Genomic DNA, 18962 nt, shown 5'->3' on the forward strand with positions numbered 1-18962 from the left:
CACGCACAGTCACGCACAGTCACGCACAGTCACACACAGTCACACACAGTCACACACAGTCACACACAGTCACACACAGTCGCACACGCACACGCACAGTCACACACACACGCACGCACGCACACACACAGTCACGCACGCACACACACACACAGTCACGCACGCACACACACCGTCACGCACGCACACACACAGTCACGCACGCACACACACAGTCACACACGCACACACACAGTCACACACGCACACACACAGTCACACACGCACACACACAGTCACACACGCACACACACAGTCACACACGCACACACAGTCACACACGCACACACACACGCACACACGCACACACGCACACAGTCACACACACACACACACACACACGTTCTATCATTCTGAATTAAGTAGACGGAACATTTACTTGCTCAGAAATTCTCAATAATTTTGACTATTTGTCAAGCTTGAACTACTGATGCTTTATTATTTGCTGATTATTTCAAGCAGTTGCGGTGTTATTTTTCCAGGTGAGAATAAAGGTTGACTCTGCTGGTCTAGTTCCAGACAGGAAGTCAGGGTACGCAGTCACTCAACACAAACAGCAGCAGTGTGGTAAACGGCCTCATCGTTGTGTATCTTGTGTTACACAGATCCTCATAAATATGTCATTAGGTCCTCGGGCGGCTCTTGTATCCTGTGTTTTGATGGATTTAGAGATCCCGAATCCCACGGCTTTATCCCTTCTCTATGTATCCCTGTGCCCTCGTGACCTGAAAATCCTCTGTTTGTGTTTCCACACTCACTGTATCCTGCAGGAGAACGAAAAGCAAAACATATTTAGCATTTCTGGAGGTGGCAGTCAGCAGCTGCGAAAACGCAGGAGGTTTTAAAGTTGTGCTTACAGTTAATGAAAACTTCAAACGTCTGGCTGTAAATGGCCAGACACCTTCCTCTCACAATAAACATAATCACACACACATTATATGTTTTTCTCCTTCCCTCAAACTCTTCACAACTCTGAGACTTCGCAATAAGTGTAAATAGTAGTTAGATACTACCGTATTTGCACCTCAGTATTTTAGTACACTATAAAACCGTATGCAATAATCACTAATTGAGTGTAAAGTGTTATATTTATTAAATAAATGCCACCTTATTGGGACAATAAAGCCCTCCCCACGACTAACCCTAATAAAACACAACCGTTAGGCAATTTAATTCCACAGATTTTCTTCATATTTATTAAAAGTAAATGCCTTTGCGATCTGATATGCGATGGGAAAAGGGAGTAGAGTGAGCTTGGCAAGAGGAGTCTTAAGTAAGATTGAGAGTGTTTTAGCCTAGTATTTGGTTTTTAAATGTTGAAAATGGTGATAAGAATTTCAATTATATCAAACATTTTGATATCATAACCTTACTTAAAACAAAAATATCTATATCTCAATTAGAGCCCGACCGATATGGGCCGATACCAATACTGATATTAGGGAGTAAAAAAGTCAGATAACGATTTATCAGCCGATATTCTTTATTTGTATATTATAGTACAGTACCAGTCAAAAGTCTGGACACACTTTCCCACGGGTGTGTCCAAACTTTTGACTGGTGCTGTATATATAATAGAGTATACGCATAATATACATACATTGTACATACAACCCCAAATCAGAAAAAGTTGGGACAGTATGGAAAACGCAAAAAAAAAGAAAAAAAGAAGTGATATTAAATTTACTTTGACTTGTATTTCATTGCAGACAACATAAACACAAAAAAAATCATGTTTTGTCTGGTCAACTTCATGTCATTTGTAAATATGCATCCTTTCCTGTCATTCAGACCTGCAACACAAGTTGGGACAGTAAAGCATTTACCACTTTGTAATGTTGCCATTCCTTTTCACAACACTTAAAAGACATTTAGGGACTGAAGACACCAAGTGATGAAGTGTTTCAGGTGTAATTTTGTCCCATTCTTCCTGCAAACAAGTCTTAAGGTGGGCAACAGTACGGGGTCTTCGTTGTCGCATTTTGCACTTCAAAATGCGCCACACATTCTCTATTGGAGACAGTCAAGTACCCGAACCCTCTTCCTCCGCAGCCAGGACTTTGTAATGTGTGCAGAATGTGGTTTTGCATTGTCTTGTTGAAATATGCATGGACGTCCCTGGAAAAGATGTCTTCTTGAAGGCAGCATATTATGCTCCAAAATCTCTGTACTTTTCAGCATTAATGGTGCCTTCACAGAAGTGTTACCTTTGACACAACCCCATACCATGACAGACCCTGGCTTTTGGACTTGTTGCTGGTAACAGTCTGGATGATCCTTTTCTTCTTTGGTCCAGAGCACACGGCGTCCATTCCTCCCAAAAAATACCTGAAATACTGATTCATCTGACCACAGTACACGTTTCCACTGTGTGATGGTCCATCCCAGACGCCTCCGAGCCCAGAGAAGTCGACGGCGCTTCTGGACACTGTTAACATAGGGCTTCCTTTTGACACAGTACAGTTTTATCTGGCATTTGTGGATGTAACTTCGTATTGTGGTACTTGACAATGGTTTGCCAAAGTAGTCCTGAGCCCATGTGGTGATATCGCTTCTAGATGAATGACGATTCTTGATGCAGTGCCGCCTGAGGGATCGGAGATCACGGTTGTTCAGCTTAGGCTTGCGCCCTTGTCCTTTAGGCACTGAAATTCCTCCAGATTCCTTGAATCTTTTAATTATGTTATGCACTGTTGAATGTGAAATATCCAAATCTCTTCCTATCTTTCTTTGAGGAACATTGTTTTTAAACATTTCAATAATTTTCTCACGTATTTGTTGGCAAACTGGTGATCCTCGGCCCATCTTTGCTCCTAAAGGATTAGACCTTTCTTGGATGCTGCTTTTGTACCAAATCATAATTACAATCACCTGTTGACATCACCTGTTTCAAATCACATCATTATTTAACCATTTTACCTCATTACTAGCCCTAAATTGCTCCTGTCCCAACTTTTTTTGAAATGTGTTGCAGGTCTGAATGACAGGAAAGGATGCATATTTACAAATGACATGAAGTTGACCAGACAAAACATGAAATATTTTGTGTTCATATTGTCTGCAATGAAATACAAGTCAAAGTAAATTTAGAAATCACTTCTTTTTTTTTTTTTTTGCATTTTCCATACTGTCAACCTTTTCTGATTTGGAGTTGTAAATACAACAGAATAAACATACAAATGATTTTCAGGTTTTTCATGTAGGTCTAAACTAGATTTTCAGGTACAGAAATAGTAATCAAATGTAAAACATCACTTCATAATCTTCACTGTATAAATGTAGATGAACTCTTATTAAAGGAACTGGCTTTTTAAATTTGTTTATACTGTTGTCTGAGGTCGACCTATGACGTTTGTGTGGTTTTTACATTCAGAAACATCATAATGAATCAGTAATAGGCTATTTTCTGACTTGGTTTTGAGGCTCTCTGAGAAACGCTCGGTTTTGATGGGCGTGCCGCACTGAAGACTTGGAAGTAAACGCCCACGGCTAGGATTGGATAAGATTTGCATATTTAATGAGCTTCAGCTCCTCTCAGTACATGTGGGGATTGTTTTGAAAGCGTGTGGGAAACGCTCACAGGACTCGCAAAATATCTTTATCAAACAAACACAATGATTCATCTCTCATCCACCAGCGATTGATTGGAATGTTATTTTTGTATTACTTGGCCCGCCTGATCTGTGAATATAACCATGAACCGTACACCCACCCACACACACACACACACACACACACACACACACACACACACACACACACACACACACACACACACACACACATGTGCGCAAGAAAGGAATGTTATTTCACCATTTAAGATAGCCCGTCGACAGGCCGGTGATATGCAGTGATGGGAATAACGGCGAATAAACGGCGTTACTAACGCAATAATTTTTTTCAGTAATCAAACGAATGACTGTTTCTCCCGTTACAACGGCGTTAGTGTTACTGAGAATAAAATGCGCCGCGTTACTATAATTGAGCTCACTGAAGCGTTTTTCATCCGAACAGGCTCTCTGTCAGTCGGACCTGCAACGTGTGCGTGTGTGTGTGTGTGTGCGCGCGTGCGTGCGTGCATGCCTTGTGTGTTGGGGGATGGGTGGGGTGCTACACATAACTTAAGATGATTGGTGGGTGGGAGACAAGATTGAGGTTGATAGGTTTAGTTTACACAAACACACACACACACACACACCTATGACACACACGCATATGCCCAGTCACACACACCAACGAGTCAGAGCGATGGCAAGTCCAACGACTTCAAAGGTAGCTTTCGCAAACTGGAAGTATAAGCGCTACTTTTCCCTCGTTGAGGTGAAAGGTAAGAATGTTTCTGTAACGTGCAACTTATGCCCAGGAAGAAAGAGTCTCTCCATGTCGGTGGCAAGTAATTCTAATCTAATGAAGTCTCACATCATGATATGCCGCCACAACATTAGTTGCGAAAAACCCAGGTGATAACATGAGCTCCGCTACCAAAGGAGTAGTATAGTACAGATAATATTTACACTATAGTTGGTCAACTGATAATATTTACATCGGATTTGATAGGTGTCTCTCACGTTGTCCCACAGCAACATTACAATAGTGTACATTAATGTACAATGTTTTATAATAATAATTTATTCTATTTAGTGTCCAATTCATTAATTTAACATATTTAATATTGGGCCATCCAAGTTATTTGACATATTTGAACATTTGAGAAAAAAAAAGTAACACAGTAGTTACTTTCCCTGGTAATTAGTTAATTTTATAATGATGTAACTCAGTTACTAACTCAGTTACTATTTGTAAGAAGTAACTAGTAACTATAACTAATTACTTTTTTAAAGTAACGTGCCCAACACTGGTGATACGTTTTGGTAGCCCGTCTGAAAAACACACAGCCCCGGGACGTTGGGTTTTGCGAGCTGGCGTTACAAGTCCGAGTCTGATCCCGAATGAACCAATAACAGCTTCTCCAGCCTGTGGCCGCGTGCTAAGGTGTGTAATCAATAGATATCAAACGATCTGTAACAATGCAATACTAAAACATATAAAAAACATGTTGTACTCACATAAGTGTGTTGCAGCGTTCCTGTCGGATCCAGAAGCACAGCGTTGTGTTTTAATATCAGTATGTCTGCAAATCCAGTCTCCACCTGTGTCTTGTTTACAATCGATTCCACAGTGAAATGAAGCGAACAAACCTAATGTCTTACACACGTGAGCTGGAACCGGCATGTTTATAGAGACAGAGCGTATTTAGGCCACGCCCACACCGGGGGGAAAACAATCCAACGCTCTCCATTGACTTTGCATTGCGTGAGGCTGCATCCTTGTCATTTCGGACTTATAAAAAAAAACAGAACAATGTCTAAAAGCTGATATGTGACAATGTGTACAGCAAACAAGCTAAAAAACACAGAAATATGTTTTTATAAGCTGTCGACCCAAAAAAACGAGAGTTTAAGGAGACAAAAGTGGATAAAGGCAGTAAACGTGACGCTTCAGCAGGAAGAATGGGTACATTTTGGGATCCTGACACTCAGTATGCCTCAGTATGTCTATGTGTGCAGTAAATATGTTGTCACTGTTAAGTCAAATATCCTAATGTCAGTTTTATATATTATATTTCCTGTCACTGATTATGTTCCCTTCTACTCTGTGTAGTTCTCAGTGTAATATAATGTGTTGCGCTCTGTCTAATGGCCTGTACCCACTTTTTTGTCCTTAAACGCTCGTTTTTTGGGTCAATAGCTTAAAAAAACTTCTGGGTTTTTGGTTCTGGGTTTTGTTAGCTTGTTTGCTGTACACTTTGTCACATATCCGCTTTTAGACATTGTTCTGTTTTTTGTTATAAGTCCGAAATGACAAGGATGCCGCTTCACGCAATGCAAAGTCAATGGAGGGCGTTCGATTGTTTTCCCCCCCGGTGGGCGTGGCCTTCAGATTATGACGCGTGTCGCTCTGTCTCTATTGCTCGGACCCGTTTAGCTCCACGAGTCGGTGGGCGGGGCTTGAGGCGGTGCTTCTGCATCCTATTACGTCAATGGTCGACATATTCTGAGATCTCTCGTTTTCTGGGCCTGGTGTCAATAAAAGCTTTTCTTTGACTAGCAAGGAAGTTTTCAGCTCTGAAACTTTCAGGATATTCTTATATCACGATTAACTTTTATATATCAAAGGCTCAAGGGAAAGTTGATTTCTCAATTCATCACCCCTTTAACATTATTAAAAAAATCCATGTCATGGCCTTTTTAAATGAAATGTTTTTTAGGATAGAAATGCATCGAAATGTAGCACATCCTAGAAAGAGTGAAAAGAGAGATTCCTTGACTCACATTTGCCCTCTCACACACTTGAGTCATAAAGACGCCATCACTCAAGATGCCCTACCACACACACACACACACACACACACACACTCCTGCTGTCTTTGATGTTGAAGTGCTCAGTGTTTGTGTGGCGCGGCCCCTCCACCTGTTGAAATGCTGTTTTCTCAGAGTGTGAGATGTCCACAGGAGTCTGTCATTTTCTTTCTGTTTTCAAACTTTTGTTTTTTGGTTCCAGTTTTTTTTTGGGGGGGGGGGGGGGGGGGGGGGGGTGAGTCACCTCATTCTTGCTCAAATCCAAATCAGCCAGAAATGATCATGACGTGAAAAGACGTTGCCAAAACAAGGAGAAGCGCATATTATGAGCAAACACGAGAAAGCACAGCAAACATGCGATAAATTACAAGCAAGTTTTTGTCTCGCAATATCCAACACAATACTCATCCGAAGGCTCTAAAAGCCTCCTGAAGCCTACACATGTTGGGAATATTATCGCACGTCTTTCTTAGCGGTTCGTCAAGTCTCTGTGAATGACTGTGAAGTCTCCTTCTCTCCAAAAACCAATTGGCAACTTTCTGGAGTTCTCCACATGTCAAATTTCAGGATACGTTTACACTAATAGCTGACACTCTCCCTCGATCACAGGAGCGCTACCTGGACCGCACCAAAGGTCAGCGAGGGTCTGAAATTCCTGCAAAGTGTATCAGTTACTGCGCTTAATGAGCAGAAATCTGTTTTGAGTTTCCCTTCAGGCTCGAGGTTATGTGAACCTGATTACAGACCAGAGCGTTCACCTCTGAAACGGCCGTGTTGTCACTTCTCCCTGGCCTCCGGTCAGTTTTGAGCCTATTAGGGCACTCCGAGCAATCAATCTGCCCATGCACGCTCACCACACTGTACCGGGTATTGCTACGCTAATTTAATTATTCAGTACTTTCTCATTACTGGCAATTAAAGCAGAATGTGAGGTTTAGTGTGTGAGAGGATGTGAGGTACATGCCTTAAAGGTTTGTGGCTTTTAGTCCATGTGTGTTTTTGCTTTGACGAGTCTGGGTCAGAGAACGGGACTTGCATGACTGCATTGTGCCAAGTGTAAAGTTTGGTGGAGGGGGTTGGGTTGTTTTTCAGGCGTTGAGCTCGGCCTCTGAGTTCCAGTGAAAGGAACTCTTATGATGCGTTCACACCAGACACGAATTAAGCGTTTTCTCACATGAGTGATTTACATGTTAAGTCGATGCAAAAACGCGAATAGACATTCTGCAGCGTGATTTGCACGAATGAGGCGGCGTGAATGACACATCGCAAATTGAGCGAATTAAGCGTTTGACACGTGATTCGCGCAAGTTGAAAAGTCTGAACCAATCAGGAGCCTGCTCTAGAAGTGACAACAATGAGGACAAAATCATATGTGGATACCGGGAGTTGTACGATAGATCTTCGTACTTTATAGAAACAGGAATAAAAAGGATCTTGCTTGGAAGAAAGTGAGTGAGGAGGTCGGACAGTCTGGTAAATTGTAAAAATTGCTCTTTACTCAATTTGAGCTCTACATCGGGTGATTTCAGGGTGATTGGGACACTTTTTGCCATTGAGATGACTTGGAAAAAGTGTCCCAATCACCCAGAATTCACCCTATTGAGACTACAAGCTAGCTAAAGTCGGCAAATTGAGCTTATTCGCCGTATTTTAAAACAATTCATGTCAGCCATTTCACAACGAGACGAGCCGCTGGCAGAAGCCCCTCCCATGACGTAAATTGGCGTCTGTTGTGAAGTGAATGTCACGCGTGAATGAAGCGAGTAAACTCAAAATATTCAAGTGTCCAACTACGCACGAATAGCGTGATTTATTCGCACAGTAAATGCTTCAGCATACCAAGACATTTTGGACAATTTCATGCTCTCAACTTTGTGGGAACAGTTTGGGGACGGCCCCTTCCTGTCCCAGCATGACTGACCAGTGCACAACATCCGTGCCTGACCTCACAAATGCGCTTCTAGAAGAATGGTCAAAAATTCTTATAACCACACTCCTAAACCCTGTGGATATCCTTCCCAGAAGAGCTGAAGCTGTTAGAGCTGCAAAGGGTGAGCCGACTCCATATTAAACCCTATGGATTAAGAATGGGATGGCATTAAAGCTCATGTGCATGTAAAGGCAGGCGTCCCAAAACTTTTGGCAATAAAGTGCATCTTTTAAAAACGTATTCATAAACGTATTCAAATCACCAAAACAAACACGCCCCTATTTTGATAGCTCCACCCCACACATTCGTGCGGAATCTGCCGTGCCAGCCAATGTCGTCAATAAGTGAAAGCAAGAAGTGAAAGTGAAGTGAAATGCTCAGTGTAAAAGTCATCTCTTCCATCCCAAAAACACACACACAGTCGATAGCACGAGTACGACAGTCCAACTAACCAACATATTTACAATTGTGACAAGATTAGAGGGTTATATCCATCACGAAAAGAGGAGCCAAAGGAAACAAACATATATTAGGAGTTTATTATCTTACTTTTCGGACACACTTGGGGAGCTGATGCTTGAAACACACAGTGGTTTAACGTTATAGGATGTGGAAATGAACGGGTCTTTATCGTCTCTAAAGTGAACGACGATACGACAAGCAAACATGACACATGAGCATATTCAAGCAAAAGCTAGCATATATTAGTTCTGTAAAACAAAATCAATGTTACTCTCCTATCGAGAAGAAATAAAGCGTTCTCTCCAGCGCTGGAAAGATGACTCTCTTCTCCACGTCATTAGTAGACACGCCCCTTACTGCTGATTGGCTATAAGTTTGTTTTGGTACTCTGCCCGAGACGCTTTACTAAAGCAGTTTTGAAATACCACGTACCCCACCCATCTTAAATTTCAAAATGTTTTTTTTACCTCATGTATAATGTTGTGATGGCTAAATTCATTTATTATTAATAATATTTTCTTATTCATTTTAATATTATACACAAACTAAAATTGAATATCAGCCACTTGTCAGTATCAGCATCAATCTTATGGTTTCAATCTGGAAAAATCTTGTAGCGTGCATTTGTGTGTGTGTGTGTGTGTGTGTGTGTGTGCGCGTGTGCGTGTGTGTGTGTGTGTGTTTGAAGCATTTAGCTATGTGTGTGAAAAGTCGTGCCAGTGGCGTTGATAGTAAACACGCAAACTCTTGGTCTGTTCTCGCCGTATAAGGGCTCAAACTATCTGAAGCTCTTCTATATCTCTTTGATTGACACTTCCTCAAGATCCTGAGATGTTACCTACAGTAGATCCTAGAAATATGACTCAATTATTCCCATCACCCTGTGGTGTGGATTCATGTTTCTCATCACATCCATTTCAATTCTCGAAGTTTTGTAATTGCATGTATGATGGTTTGTTTATTCTGAATATTCTGACGATCAAACATTTAAACTCTGGAGTTCTGGTTATGATAGGGATCACCACCACCAATCACTTTAAAGACTTTCCCTGCTTGTTATCTCTCATCCTTGGCTCTCTTTCTTCTCCTATCTGCTCTCTATCCCACTTTCACCCTCGTCAGATCGCTGTTCCTCATTAGTGCGCTTGGCTCGCTGACAGTCCCGAAAGCCGCGGGGCTGTAGATGTAGATCAGATAGATCTGCTTTGGACTCATCTGTGCTGGAGAAGGGAAGATCTGGCACTGATGTCCGCTGTAATCGACTTAAAAAGCATATCTTACTGTTTTATTACATTAATGTGAACGTTTCTGGCTTGTGCTTGCTCTCCAAAATGTTTTGCAGGGTAGTGCGAAAAATAGATATTGTTTATGAAATCTTACGCTTACCAGGGCTGCATTTATTTGATCAAAAATACAGTAATATCGTGGAATATAACTCTACTTTAAAATAGCTGTTTTAATATTTTTGTGGAATCTGAGATGCTTTTTTTGGATATGTTGATAAATAGAAAGTTCAAAAGAACAGCATTTATTTGAAAAATAAATATTTTATAACAGCACATGTACAGTATTAAAGCTACACTCTGTATTTTTCCGCCGCTAGGGGTTACTTACCTCTTCAAAACGGTAACAAAGGCGTAGATTGATGACGCAGTGTGGAATCATGGGACTTGTCTAGGGCTGTAATCAACCAAAGAAAATCTTGGTCGACTGAAGTCCTGAAATTTTCGACTAAAAATGACATTAGGGAAAAAAACGTTAAATGAATTAGCTGTGCACTGTGCACACTACTTGGTGGCCTTGTTGTCTGCCTAAATGAATTATAAATAAACATAAAACTAGTAGGCTATTTGCAGTATATTAAATAGTTTTTGAGCTGATTATTTTGAACTGAAATGAGTCTCTGACACACGAGTCTGTCGGCTCTGACAGCGTTGCATCACGTGCACCTGCGCAATATCATAGCCCATGATTTCCCAAAATATAGTATGTTATCAACTAGTGATATAATCACAACAACTTTTGAGGAATATGAAACATAATTTAGACAATTGTTTTTGTCATATGTATTATAATAACTGACAGACACTCATTTCAGCCGCTCTGTGAACACAGGATCAGCTCAGCTTCGCGGCCGAGACACGAATAGACTATTAACTTAAAGCTTTTACTCTTAAACACAAAAGAACGTCCACTTTAATAAAAAAGGAATATTTATTAAACAAGCCAGATCAAGAGCAGAAACTAAATAAAGTGCATAACTGAAAAAAAAAGCCCAGGCTCAAAATTAATACAAACAGTGGGCAGAGTGCATCGCGCATTAGGCGCCAAATAAAAAATAAAATAATACAGTGTCCAAATACTAGAAATAAAATTGCAGTTTGCACAGTAATAAAAGCTACATGGCAACTCAAAACAGACGGGGCAATCTAACGCAGACGAGTTAGCTGACCGCTTTTAGCTGATATGACATGTTTGTCGTCGAGCTGTGATAGGCAAACTGTTGCTTGCAAAATTTGCATTCAAGTTTTTTTCCATTTTCTATTTTAAAAAAATGCTGCCACACTGCCAATGTCTTTGTTGAAAACGCTCACAATTAAATAAATAAATAATATACAGCAAAGTAGCCTAATGTTACTTCAATCTGTCTCTCTTCTCCAGTGGGTTGGGCTAATCCAAGTGAAAACAAGTGGTTGTTCTGAAGACAGACTGTTACCTGTGAAACAGGGGTGCTCTGAAAACACCCCCATTAGTAATAAGTGCTTTCCATCTGATCAAATGAACGCGACAAAACTGATTAAATTAACGCGGCAAAAAAATCTGAATTTTGGTCGAGCCAGAACGTATCGACTAAAAATCGACTGGGGAGATTACAGCCCTAGACTTGTCGTCATACCGATGGATCTAATAATGTTTATGGATGAGTGAATGCATTCATGTTTTTAACATGACACTGGTATGAAGCAGATTACTAATAAGAGACAGATATCAGCGCCACATGAGTCCCAGAGGATATAAAGAAATATACCAAACTACACGCAAGTGCTGAATTACTACTCATATAGGTCAGTTTATTTGACCAATTAAAATTGTGAGGAAACGCAGTGCTGTTTCACTTGGTCTACACTAGAGGCTTTTTTCCCATCCCACGGTGGCGTCAATTCGCGCCGCGTTAACCAATCAGGAGCCTGCTCGCTGCGGTCACGTGGTGAAGTGACGTGATGAGAAACCCTGCATAATTAAAAATACTACTATTGTATCACAAAATGTAGTTTTAAGACTTTTTCAGGTGAGAATGTAGTTTTTTAAAGCTCAAATCTGTGGTTTATTTATAAAGATAGTGCTTTTTTTTTTTTAAATAATCTTGTGTATGTGTGGAGTTGTGAGCTCCAGTGGATCAGCGGCGCTCAGCGCTCATTAACCCCAGCGAGAGCAGCCTTTCCTCCGCCAGTCCTTCTGCCGTCTGCCGCTGGCTCTGATGTCCTGTACTGGTTCATCTTGTGTGGATCTAACGGCCGATCTTTGGTGTCATGAATCATCATTTGTTGTCTGCCATATCGTTTTGACTGAGGGCAAAGAGAAGTTTCATTACTTTATTTTTTTACGGATATTTAAATATACATGCAGTGAAGATAATGTAGGAGTTGCCTGGACCACATTTTTGTGGCTATTAATGTTTAATATATATTTTTAATGAAAATGAAAAGAGGCAGAGTGGTGTTTAATGACATATTTCTCCTCGAGCACCTTGTACGCGCGTCTTTTTCGCTTCAAATGCTCGATTTATATTGTGTTCACACCAAATTCGAATAGAACGTCAAAATCGTGTCTACCGCGTCTAGTGGGACGCTTGAACATTTTGAATCCATTCGCGCGTCCACAGCGAATTGGTGTTCAAAAATGTTCAAGCGTCCCACTAGACACGATTTTGACGCTCTATTCGAATTTGGTGTGAACGCAGCATAAGAACAGGCCATTAAAATGCCCGATCAGTTGTTAAACGTCCTTCTCTTAATAATTGAGCTACCCAATGAAGTTGGTTGTGGAAAATAGAAAAGATGAAGTTTTTATTGTCTGTTTCCGCAGAAGAAAGAGCGGGAGTGTATGCAGCTACATATCGGGATTCTGAGGTGTGAGTTGGAGAGACAGAGGAAGGCGCTGGCGAGAGAAATGGACTTGATGCAGAAAGAGAGAGCACAGCTTGTAAAGAAAGGTAAGCGAATTCACCAAACTATTCACTAGATGAGAGATCTGTCCCACTCAGGTCAAAAAACATCAACATATGCATTCAAAATATGTGGATCACATCCCAACACATCTGCAATCTCTTCCAGAACTGAATGTGTTGTGTTTCTCACTGATGGAACTCCATGCGTGTAGAGAACCTTCTGCTAAAATGTATTTCCAGATCTAAAATGGCGGCTCGTTCTCATGTGTAAATATATTTCCGTTCCTTGAATTGAGCAAGGCAGTTGTTTTACGTCTAACAAGCATCACATATGTCCTCACTTAAAGGGAAAAAGTCAAAGGAAGCAACACAATTGCAAACACATTTGACGTGTAGTGATGCATTTGTTTGTTACTTGATATCTGCACCTTCCGTCCAAAAAACACCTGATGTATAAAAACTAGTCCTGTAGAGCTGCAATGATTATATCAAGATATCACCAGTGTTGGGGGTAACTCATTACAAGTAACTTGAGTTACGTAATAATATTACTTTTTCTAAGTAACTAGTAAAGTAACGCATTACTTTTCAAATTTACAACAAAATATCTGAGTTACTTTTTTAAAAAAGTAACGCAAGTTACTTTTTCACATTAATTTGACTGACAGCTCTCCTGTCCCCATGTTGAGAAAAATAAGTGCAGAGGTGTGTGTGTGTGAACATGATGGTTATTGTAGTTCTAGACTAAATGTGAGCATTTTTTATCTCACTTGCACAATAAAGATTCTGTACTCCTCAGAATGAATAAAATCAGTCAAATGCAAAATCAAAATACTATGCAAACCTCCAATAATTGAATGTTAAATAAAACATAATATTTGTATGCATAATCTACCTTTTATATTGAATTGACCAATGTCTTGCTGCTGACCTTTGATGATGAAAATTACTAGATTTTTAGTTTTTAATGGTAAAACTTTTTTCTCCTGCATCCTATTCTACCATTATCCAGAGCTGCGCCCTCTACTGTTCATGCGGGAATCTGCATTTTTACCATTTTTATTATTTCAATTTTGGTATGAAGAAGTCTTTACCGTTGCACAAAAATATAACTTTTTTGTTATAGAAAACAAAACAAAAACAAGCCCAGCCCAGGTGAGAAAAAGTAACGCAAAAGTAACGTAACGCATTACTTTTCTTAAAAAGTAACTAAGTAACTCAATTAGTTACTTTTTAAGGGAGTAACGCAATATTGTAATGCATTACTTTTCAAAGTAACTTTCCCCAACACTGGATATCACAATATAAAAATGTGACATATGTATCGTTGATGTAAACGATATGATTGGCGATATGGAGTTGTTTTATCCAAGGCTCAGCTTACTGTATTTATAAGGTATAATTCACCCAAAAATATAAGTTCTGTCATCATGTGCTCACCCTCATGTCGAGAATACACATGAAAATGCATTATCCAACCTTAAAGGGCTGTAATTCAAGAATGTTTTGGAATATAGACCTAAGTTTGGTCTTGTTTTAAAGAAGACACTTTGAATAAAATTCAAAATATGAAAGTATGAAAAAGTTATGGAAGTTGAAGTTTACTGTAAATGAAAAATACTGTACTAAATATTTTTTATTTTATATAAAATATATATTTTACAAAAAAATGTTTACTCTAAAATTACTATAAAATAACAAAGCCATATGTCTTACCAAGTTGTGTTCCAAATTTGAAGTTGATATCACAAAAATTGAAGTTCCCATGAGATTTTGTTTACACGCTGTACCAAAAACAGCCACCGGGCGTCATCCAAATTCCATTGATTGGTTTTTTGATGCATTTTCCTGCAAATTTCTGTCCAAATGTTACTTCCATCACCAAACAGTCACCAAATATGGACCCTTGAGACTAAGACCTTTCCGGCGATATGTGTTTTGTCAAGATTAGAAAAGATTTTGATTATAAAGTAGTTAAAATAAATGTTGTAATATGAAACATGACACCGCCCACTAGGGGGAGGAGCCCGCTAGAAGAATTTAGACGTTGCGTTTCCATGGTAACACAATGTCTGATTTCAAAACGATGAATTTTGAGTTCGTAAGCTTTCGAATGATACCTAATTAATATTAATTACTCAAATATAGGCGGGACAGGCGGAAGAACCGCTGAAAGAGGCCGTCATCCAGGCGCTGCTCCTTGAACGCGCGTCTATTTTGCTTCAAATGCTCGATTTATAAATGGATTCAAAATGTTCAAGCGTCCAACTAGACGCGAATTTGACGCTCTATTCACATTCGGTATTCGCGATCCATCTTCCATGCGACATCAGTTAACTTGGCAGTTGTTCTTTTAATGTCCCGCGCCCTCGCTACGTCATTTGGCAGTTTTATTTAACCCTTAAACGCATACCCCGGGTCTTTAGCGACCCGAGACGTCATTCACTCCCCTCCTCCTCCTCCTCCTCATTCATTTTTTAAAGTTAGACATCAACCTTCTTAGTATTCCTCAATCAATCCATTTTAAACAATATAACAAGAAAATTTTTTTTTTTTTTGTCAAAATTGTATCGGCTCGCTAACGACCCGAGGTGTGTAAGATTGTACGTATTTTTTTTCCTGCACAATAATAAATGAATCTATAATGACGAAATAACTGCACTTCACCTTTATTCAACAAGGTGGCGATGTCTGATACACAATGATGAAGTGACTTTCACTCACACTCACCGCAGACTGAAAACGAAACCAATAATTATAATCTGCAAAACTTGAAATGGCTCAGAGATTTACTAAGTACAGAACTCAATCAGATATTACTGTCACTTGATGATGGATCTGGTGAAGGAAGCTGTCAGTGATCAAAATATTGATTTTCAAGATGTTGAAAATGAGTTTTGAGGATATGCGTGAGATCCCGAATATGAGGGAAATGCAGATTGTACTGGGAAATGAGCTCTGACGAGGACAGTGGTGATGGTATAAAACATCTGCTCAAACCGAATCCTTCCAAGCTCTGAAAGGTAACGAAATATGTTTTATTTTATTCTTCTGTAATTGTTGCTCTAATATCAGGAGTTTTATATATTACCGCGACAGGTATAGATCTATCCATGTTAGATATAGATCCGGGTCGCTAAAGACCCCAATATGTAAGAATGTTTGGCGAAACAGTCATGCATTAAAGGATTAGTTCACTTTTAAATAAACTTTTGCTGATCATTTACTCACCCCCATGTCATCCAAGATGTCCATGTCTTTCTTTCTGCAGTTGAAAAGAAATGAAGGTTTTGGATGAAAACAGTCCAGGGTTTTTCTCCATGTAATGGACTTGACAGATACTTGTAAATGACAGATTCAGTGCAGCTTCAAATGGCTTTAAACGATACCAGATGATGAATAAGGGTCTTATCTAGCGAAACCATCAGTTTCTGTGAGAAACCCAGCAGTATTTATGCTATTAATTTACCTCTTAACAGACGAACGCGATCATCTCTGAGCTCAGCCATAACTTCCGGAGAGTGAGGTCAAATTAGATCGTGGTCATAGATGTATACGTAGGTGCCTCATTAGCGCCGGCACGGATCAGTAGAATGAGGCATCTACTATCGATATATCTATGACCACGATTGAATTTGACCTCACTTGGCGGAAGTTATGGCGGAGCTCAGAGATGATCACGCTCGTCTGTTAAGAGGTAAATTAATAGCATAAATACTGCTGGGTTTCTGACAGAAACTGATTGTTTCGCTAGATAAGACCATTATTCATCATCTGGTATCGTTTAAAGCCCTTTGAAGCTGCACTGAATCTGTCATTTGGACCTTGAACCATTTGGAGCCCATTGAAGTCCATTATATGGAGAAAAACCATGGACTGTTTTCATCCAAAACCTTCATTTCTTTTCGACTGCAGAAAGAAAGATATGGACATCTTGGATGACATGGGGGTGAGTAAATGATCAGCAAAAGTTTATTTAAAAGTGAACTAATCCTTTAAAGGGTTAGATGTCCCGCACCCCCCCTGTAGTACCTGTGCGCCCCCTCTAGGTGAGAACCACTGCTATAATGGCGGATGCAGGAAAAGAGCCCTTCTGGACCACCTCGGCCCTGTTTGTTGTGATTTAGTGGTCTCATTATTCTCTTCTGTTACTCTACACGGCTTCCATCAAACATCCAGACTGTGCAGGCGGACATTGAACATTCAGAGTTCCTCACCGCCCCATTCGTCACAGCCTCCTGCCATTCACGTGTGATTTCTGAGTCCGGCTCTCTTTATTTGCCGAATGTTGAGCATGGGCGGAGCGGCGAGGTGAGGGTGGGGGTGATTGATGTGGCGGCTGGTGTTTGGCGAGAGGGTTGGGCGCATACTGTGGGTTCATAAAGAAAACATATACACACGCTTGCACAACCCTCGTGATTGAGTGGCCTGGCACTTGCCATCCCACAATGCATTGTGTTCATGACCTCCTGGTGTGCAGAAACAAACAGTGGATTCGGGGTTCAGGGAAAGGTCTGTTCTAGATGGATGACGTCTGCCCATAGCCTCTGCCAACAGGACCTGTCCTGACTGGAGCCCAGAGGAGCGGCCCATTCACAGCCATGACTCTAAAGAGCAGGAGAACGTGTGTGTGTGTGTGTGTGTGTGTGTGTGTGTGTGTGTGTGTGTGTGTGTGTGTGTGTGTGTGTGTGTGTGTGTGTGTGAGGAACACACCGCCTGACCTCCATCCGTTCATCCATTCATCCATTCATTCATTAATTTATGGGTCTTTCTGTCTGTCTTTCTTTCTTCATTTCTGATTTAATTCCATCCTTCTTTTTTTCTTTCTTTTGATCGTTCACTTTCCATCCATCCATCCATCCATCCATCCATCCATCCATAGTTCTTTCATTCCATCCATCCATCCATCCATAGTTCTTTCATTCCATCCATCCATCCATCCATCCATAGTTCTTTCATTCCATCCATCCATCCATTCATCATCCATCCATCTTTCGATCCATCCATCCATAGTTCTTTCATTCCATCCATCCATCCATCCATCCATCCATCCATCCATAGATCTTTCATTCCATCCATCCATCCATCCATCCATCCATCCATCCATCCATCCATCCATCATCCTTCCATCCATAGTTCTTTCATTCCATCCATCCATCATCCTTCCATCCATCCATCCATAGTTCTTTCATTCCATCCATCCATCCCTCCATCCCTCCATCCATCCATCCATCCATCCATCCATCCATCCATCCATCCATCCATCCATAGTTCTTTCATTCCATCCATCCATCCATCCATCCATCCATCCATCCATCCATCCATCCATCCATCCATCCATCCATCCATAGATCTTTCATTCCATCCATCCATCCATCCATCCATCCATCCATCCATCCATAGATCTTTCATTCCATCCATCCATCCATCCATCCATCCATCCATCCATCCATCATCCTTCCATCCATAGTTCTTTCATTCCATCCATCCATAGTTCTTTCATTCCATCCATCCATCATCCTTCCATCCATCCATCCATAGTTCTTTCATTCCATCCATCCATCATCCTTCCATCCATCCATCCATAGTTCTTTCCATCCATCCATCCATCCATCCATCCATCCATCCATCCATCCATCCATCCATCCATCCATCCATCCATCCATCCATCCATCCATCCATCCATCCATCCATCCATCCATCCATCCATCCATCCATCCATCCATCCATCCATCCATCCATCCATCCATCCATCCATCCATCCATCCATCCGCCCCTTACCCAGTGATATTTTTTTAAATATACTATTATAGTATATCATTTTTTATATACTTTATAACTTATAAATTATAACTTTTTTAGTTATTGTGTTGTCATTTTACCATAAAAAAAAAATTATATATAACTTATTATTAATAATTTCGGTTTTAGTTGTAATAATTGTAGTACTTCAGCTTAAACTTACAAATTTCAGTTGAATAGCTCTAATTTTAGTTGACAGCAC

The 18962-nt window shown here is 40.3% G+C and overlaps 1 protein-coding gene across 1 annotated transcript in view; it reads left to right on the forward strand.

Annotated features, from left to right (window-relative positions):
• uvrag (UV radiation resistance associated gene) overlaps positions 1–18962 on the forward strand; it is a 240914-nt gene that overhangs the window by 75437 nt on the left and 146515 nt on the right. The window contains exon 8 of the mRNA XM_079804580.1: positions 12877–13003. Within this exon, the coding sequence (XP_079660706.1) occupies positions 12877–13003 (127 nt within the window). The remainder of the gene's footprint in view (positions 1–12876; positions 13004–18962) is intronic.

Source organism: Gobio gobio (assembly GCF_949357685.1).
Source record: "Gobio gobio genome assembly, chromosome: 22".
Taxonomy (NCBI): domain Eukaryota; kingdom Metazoa; phylum Chordata; class Actinopteri; order Cypriniformes; family Gobionidae; genus Gobio; species Gobio gobio.